At 54.1% G+C, this 7,038-nt stretch overlaps 1 protein-coding gene across 1 annotated transcript; it reads right to left on the bottom strand.

The window, feature by feature from the left end:
* Positions 1-259: 259 nt before the first annotated feature.
* On the bottom strand, positions 260-6,731 carry LOC136387682 (small ribosomal subunit protein eS10). Its single transcript, XM_066359613.1, has 6 exons — positions 6,635-6,731; positions 5,674-5,823; positions 5,274-5,445; positions 3,881-3,958; positions 1,091-1,146; positions 260-346 (listed from the first exon to the last, which is right to left on the bottom strand). The coding sequence occupies exons 2-6, from the start codon at positions 5,821-5,823 to the stop codon at positions 305-307; spliced, it is 498 nt and encodes a 165-aa protein (XP_066215710.1). The 5' UTR covers positions 6,635-6,731; the 3' UTR covers positions 260-304.
* Between the last annotated feature and the right edge of the window lie 307 nt (positions 6,732-7,038).

The raw sequence follows: 7,038 nt of genomic DNA, 5'->3' as shown, positions 1-7,038 counted from the left end.
GCTGAGCCAGCATGGCTGGTCTGGCGAAGATGTTTGGCCTCCCACGGTAACCACAATGGACATGACTTTGCAGGGAGGCGTCCACTGGAACCAAGAGTCCAAGGCAAAGCCAAGTAGGCAGTTCCACAGCAACAAGTGACGTCACCCTGCCCTGGACAGGACAACTCCCAAAACCAATCCAGTCTTGCCCACTGACAGTCAACCCTTCAACCGTTCCTGGTCACGCTCCATAACACAAACAGAACAGGGGCACACGAGGTTATTTTCTGACAAGTTTATTCAACACAAAATAATTCCTCCAAATTTACTGAGGTGGCTGACCACGTCCACGACCAAATCCGCCTCTCTGCAAGAGAAAGCACACGACAGCATGAGCAGGAAGCGGGGGACAGCAGGCCCCGTCACTGGTGACGCCCCCCAAACAGGGGTCACGAGCCGAGCCGAGCCTCATGGCTGCAGGGCCGCACTCCCCTCTCAGGCCTCTCTCCTCACGTGTACAACAGGAGAACGAACACCCACTCAGGAGTGTGCTCATGTGCACACACCGGGAAGCACCCAGCACGGGACAAGATCTCGTGGCTGCCACACACTGCTTTACCCCGTGCTGAGGACCTGCCCGAGCAGAGCTGCTTCCCTCGCGGGCAGGTGACCCAGACTAACTGCTCACACTGATCCTGAGATAGAGGCCACAATCGCCTCTGTTCTCCAGGTGAGGAGACTGAGGCATAGGTCACACCACCCAAAGGGAGACAGGATCGCATTCCGTCCACCCTGGTTCTAGACCCCACCCCATCTCCGGTGACAGTCTCAACCGCAAGTCCTGGCTCACGAAACTAATAAAAGGGATTATGATCATTATTAGAGAAACAAGAAAGACCGCTGTGCTATCTGTAGGGCTTATGTGTGAGACTCACGGCAGTCACTTGTATTAAGAAGAGTACCCAAACTGTCGTAATGTAAAACTATCGAGGTTTTGGGAGGGCAAGCGTGGGGAGAGCCCAGCACACTGTGCCCCCTGCAGCTCGCAGACGCACAGGGTGGGGTCGGGACAGGGGCTGCTCACGGAGAGCAGGTGGGAACGAATACTCACAAACTGGAACTCAGTGGCTGACCCGGCCCCGGCCTCGGCTTTCTTGTCGGCACCAGCTGCAAAGAGAAAGGCCAAGTCAGAGTCGCCACGTGGTCCGACCTGGCGCAGGGATGCCACCCGGCCCAGCAAACAGACCCCACCAAGTACAAGTAAATTACACCTTCTGAGCTACCTCTGCCCTCCCTATCCTAGGGCAGCCTTCCTTAAGCCATTCCTCAAAACACAGCCTAAACTACTGCCTCCTCCAGGAAGGCTGCCCGGACCACAAAGTCTGGATCATTCACCCTTCCTAGACGGCCCCAGAAGCCCCTCACTTCCCCCCACCGAATCACTTACATGCTTTGGATCAGCACTGGCTTACACAGGGAGCTCGACGAAGGAAGAACTAAGAGGTCAAGGACACAACGGCCCACAGAAGCAGAAAGCTAACCTTACTGAGACCACGCAGCTCTGTGCGGCCCTGTCCTGCCTAGCACACTACTTCAAACCGGGGTGCGTGTACAGTACACACCAGGTGTCAAGGACACAACGGCCCACAGAAGCAGAAAGCTAACCTTACTGAGACCACGCAGCTCTGTGCGGCCCTGTCCTGCCTAGCACACTACTTCAAACCGGGGTGCGTGTACAGTACACACCAGGTGTCAAGACTCGCAACAAGTGAGTGTGGTTTCAGGAACTCTTGTTCAAGGCGGGCCTCCCTCCGGCCCACTCCAGACCACACGCCCCCAGGCTGTACGCCAGACAGGCTGTGCCCCTGGACCTGTGCGCCCGAGTCCTTCCTACCTCTGTCCTCTGTGCTGGTCTTCTGCCTGAAACGCTCCCCCCTCCCCCTAAACCTGAGTACCCCCAAGGCTCGGTCTCCACGTCACATCCCCTATAGAATCATTCCCTGACTGAGTCCCACATGGTGTGACTTCTAATGACAACTAATTTTCTCTAAACCAGAGGTCGGGAACCTATGGCTCACGAGCCAGATCTTTAATAATAATAAAACAAAAAAACATTAAAAATATAAAACTCTCATGTATTACAATCCATTCATTTCCTACCGCTCATGTTCATGGTTGCGGGTGGCTGGAGCCAATCACAGCTGTCCTCCAGGACATCAAATTTTTATTGGATAATGTGTAACGTACACAGGTTGTTGTATGGCTCTTACAGAATTACATTTTTTTTTTAATTTTTATTTATTCATTTTAGAGAGGGGAGAGAGAGAGAGAGAGAGAGAGAGAGAGAGAGAGAGAGAGAGAGAGAGAGAGAGAGGAGGAACAAGAAGCATCAACTCCCATATGTGCCTTGACCAGGCAAGCCCAGGGTTTCGAACCGGCGACCTCAGCATTTCCAGGTCAACGCTTTATCCACTGCGCCACCACAGGACAGGCCGGAATTACATTTTACAATATGTGGCGTTCATGGCTCTCAGCCAGAAAGGTTCCCAACCCCTGCTCTAAACTGAGAGCATGTTTGGTGAAGGAATTCATTACTACTCCCTGGTAAAACAGTGGTTTCCAACCTTTTTATACTGGGGACCAGTGAATTATTTTGGGAACTGCTAGGTCAGAAATCGCCATGAGCACAAGTGAATCTGACTCAAGTCCCTGGGTCTATAACCTTCCTCCTCAGGGCGCCTCGCTCTCATGGGCCGGCTGTGAAGCAGGAACACTTGACCTGGATACTTGACAGTCAAGTGTACCTTTCAGGTCAAGTGTTCCTACTTCACATACAAAGAACCAGGAACTATGACAAAGTGATAAAAGTCAATAGAAATTCCTTTATACCTTGCTTTTATGTCACAATGTTTCTGCTAAAATGTCAGAGTGAAGAGTGACTCGAAAACAAACTGAATCCTGCCTGACCTGTGGTGGCACAGTGGGTAAAGCATCAACCTGGAACGCTGAGGTCACCAGTTCGAAACCCTGGGCTTGCCTGGTCAAGGTACAGACGAGAAGCAACCACTTCAAGTTGATGCTTTCAGCTCCTCTCTCTCTATCCTCTCCCTAAAAATCAATAAATCTTAAAAAACAAACAAAAAAACCACCCAAAAATCTGAATCCTACCACTCTCTGCAAATATCAATGGCTTCTCATCCCACCCAAGAACAGACCCTCGGATGCAAGGCCTCCCACAGCCCAGAGCTGAGAACTACTGTCCTTCCCCGAGTCTCACTGTCCTCTGCTGCTCAGACCAGCCAGGGCCTTCCCCGAGGACCTTCAGCTGAGACCCTCTTTCCCCCAGCGGCCAGCAGCGGGCTCCTCTCACCTCTCAGGTGTTTGTTTAAATCTCACTTCCGCAACTTCCCCTGAAAGCCCTACTGAGAATTACACCCCCCCCCCCAATTCTTCCCTGTAACCCACACCACCGGACATACTACATACTTATTTTTGCCGAATGAACAAACACCTGTTGTTCCAAATCAATGCAAACATTTGCTGCTTAAAAACAAGATTTCATACTACTTTCGCAGTAAGAAAACAACAAAGACAATAAGTGGAGCCCACCCTCAGGGAGCTTACAGCACAGGAACACAACCACAAAATACAACCATGCTGCTTTCCTGAAAGTTTTCAGTTTTGCTCTAGTTCAAGTTCTTCAACTACAGGCTGTCCCAGCTCAGGGGGTGTCCCTCCCACTCCCCCTCCATCAAAACCCTGCACAAGGAAAGCACAAAGGAGTCCAGTGGGGGACTGGAGAGTGAAAGCAAGGATCGCTCGGGTCACTCGGCCTCTTCCAGGGCTAAGCAAGAGCCCGGAGCCTCTACCCTGACCCCCACGCAGACGCAGCGTTACTCACGGGGCACGGCACTCCGTCTGTAGGTGTCTCTGTCGGCTTCCCCACGCGTGAGCCTCGCAGGCCGCTCGCCCTCCAGACCTGCACAAAGCAAACCACACTGTGAGCACAGGGCACCGTGGGACCGCTGTTCCTTTCAGGCCAAGAATGCTGGACTCACTCTCCTTGTCTCACTGGACAACTTACTTGTTGTAACTGGTTAATGGGAACAGGAACCCCTACCCCCAGAATGGCCACCTAGAAACTAGTCATCATTGACCTTTTGGCTCCTCAAAGGCTCGGGAAAACTCCCATCTTAATCAAAATGCCACACGTCTGCTTTCTTCTTCTCTATTTCTTAACGCAAACACACATTTCCCAGTTACTTGGCAAAGTCAGAAATCTGCACGCGATCCGTCTTTCAAGTGGAAAGCTTCCTGTTCAGAGGCGGCACCGTGGACAAGAGCCCCACTTCCAGCAGTGAGTCCGTCAGTGCAGAGCCACCAAGACTCCTGCAGTCCCCGGCACCCCCAGGCTTTCCCTACGTGCTGCCTTCACACACTGGATATGTTAAGACAGACTTTAAAAGGTACCCTAAGAATGTTCTCAAACACACTGGAAGCTGAATCTACCCAGTTACCTTGGACCTTATCTAGAGTCCACATGGTTAAGGAACAAACCATTCTTTTTTAACGAAGAGATAAAACCAAGCCTGAAGTGAGTGGCTAAAATAAACGCTGGCCCCGCACAGGCCTGCGGAATCAAGTCTGTGGGGCATGACAGACAATGGCAAATCCAAGTGATTCCAAGCCGCAGCGGAGACCCTGTGCTCCAGGCATACACATCCCCACTTATCCACCAGAACCCCTAGGGAGCACTCGCAAAAAGACTCCTGAGCTCCGAGAAGCCTCTGCAGGGGAACCCGGACAGTCTGACGGTCCTCTGTGTACGGGAACCACCGCACCTCATCACCCACGCCCATAAACCGCTTCTACAAAGGTTCTCATGACCAGTGTCTTCAGAACCTATGGAAAGGGAAACCACAAGCTGGACAAAAATGCAACTTGAGCCAGGTGATAATCCCCCTGCCCCCAAAGAAGCATCCCCTTCCACACTGGGATTTCCCTGGAAAAGTTACTCAGTGTTCCACCACATGTGTCTGACCAGACTAATAGGCTGTGTTTAATGCCACTTCCGGGGATAACCTGTGGCTCAAGGTAGGGGACAAAGGTTCCAGGACTTGACCCAAGGTCCTATATACCAGAGTCCCCCTACAGCTGACACCAATGATGTATTACAAAACCACTTCTGTCCCCCCCCCCCCACACACACACAGAACCCAGCTATTCAGACACCCCTGCTCCCAGAGGGGCAGGCGCAGAGCCCGCCGCCGGGGGCATTTATTTGGGTGGCGTACCTTTGGGCCTGGGCCTGCCGGTCTCCGGCCGGCTGCGGCGCAGGGTGGCAGGCACGATCTCGGGGGGCAGGTGGAGGTAGTCGCGGAGATACTGGATGCCCTCGTTGGTAAGGTACCAGTAGAAATGTCTCCAGGCAAACTGTTCCTTCACGTAGCCACGCGACTTGAGAGACTGCAAGACAGAAAACTACTGTTGAGACGTAAGTAGAGGTCTGAAACTACAGACAGACGCTGTGCCGAGGGAAGCTAAACCCTGTAGCACATGAGTTCTCACGATGTCTGGACCCTACAGCCCTCCAAGGCCGCAGGAAGCTCTGGCTGTCCTGACTGCTCCTTGGACTCTTGCCTCCAACAGCGGCACTGGAAAAGCCCCTCCACCTCCACCCCCTTCCCGGGCTACCTGCATGGCCTTCATGACGTGCAAGTTGGGCACGTTCTTGTCCGCCAGCTCGGGGTGTTTAGGCATATGCACATCCTTCTTGGCCACCATCACCCCCTCCTTAAAAAGGAGTTCATAAATGGCAATCCGGTTCTTCTTGGGCATCAACATCTGCAAGGGGAGAGGGCGGTCACCAAAGAGAGCAGATCTCAGCAAACGTCCATGAGCTCAGGAACCGAGTTCGTGACCCCAAAACCACCACACAAGATCACCGCCCAAAGGGGTGAAACCCCCCAAACACTAAAACGCAGAGAAAACACGCAGGAAGGAGAAAGTCAAACCCCGTAGAGGAACATCCACCAAGTGCCAGCTCCCTCCTCTGTCCAGTCCGGACAACACTTGAGGTGAGAAGAAAAAAACCTGGCAGGACGTCCCAACAAAACGGGCACGTACTGGGCCCCAAACTGGGAGCCCGCCCTCTCCGGGTATCGGGGAGCATCAACAGCTGCGCCCAGGTGCGGAACGGCGCGGCGGCACTTGCAGGTACGCAGGGAGGGGTCAGGACAGGCCGCTGACCCCCCACGCCGAAGAGCTAAGACCTCCGCATCCCCGTTTCCTGCCCCTCTCCCCCCAAACTGAAGTTCCAGGGCCAAGCAAGGAGGCCACTGGGAGTAAGGGGGGGACCTTCTCCGAAAAGCGTGCAAGCGCGGCGCAGTCCCCCCCAATGTCGCCCACAAACTCCGCCACGCAAGGACTCCAGCCCCACCTCCTTGGCCCTCCGGCCATCGGGACGTCAATCTTCGCCAACACCGTCCCACTATCCCCCCAAAAGTGCGCCCCTGGCCCCCTCACTGCTCAGAAATGGGCATGCGGGCAGCGGGAGAGGGGTCTCCCCACCCTGACCCCGGGGAAGCACGGCAACTACGGCGGCGACAGGGCCCAGGATGGAGGCCGATCGAACCCGTACTTCCGAAGAACTAACCTCGACGGCCACTGCGTCCGGAGCCGGGGCTGGAAAGGAAGGAGCATGCGCGGCGCGGCGCGGCGCGGCGTCTCTTCCGGGCTGGCGTGCCCCGCCCCCTCCCGTCAGGACCCGTGCGCTGCCTGGGGTGTCCTCGTCGGTGCCTGAGACAGTTCGGCTTCGCGCAAGCCGCGAACCTGACCGCCTGGTGGACACTGGCAAGTGGGAACCGGTGCCCGGAGCTTCTGAGCGCCTGTGCTTTGTCAGTGAACGGTGGTGTTTATGTTCGGGCAGGCAGGCCCTTAAGAGACACTCTACTTCTTGATTACCACCGATAATTTAATTGCGTATTATGCAAGTAATACATGCGCTTTGAGCGGGAAAGCGAGAACATACAAAGTAATAATAATAAAATACATGAAAGA

The sequence above is a fragment of the Saccopteryx leptura genome, chromosome 1 (assembly GCF_036850995.1).
Source record: "Saccopteryx leptura isolate mSacLep1 chromosome 1, mSacLep1_pri_phased_curated, whole genome shotgun sequence".
Classification (NCBI taxonomy): domain Eukaryota; kingdom Metazoa; phylum Chordata; class Mammalia; order Chiroptera; family Emballonuridae; genus Saccopteryx; species Saccopteryx leptura.
The sequence above is the reverse complement of the archived record's forward strand: the minus strand, read 5'-3'. Positions and strand labels throughout refer to the sequence as shown.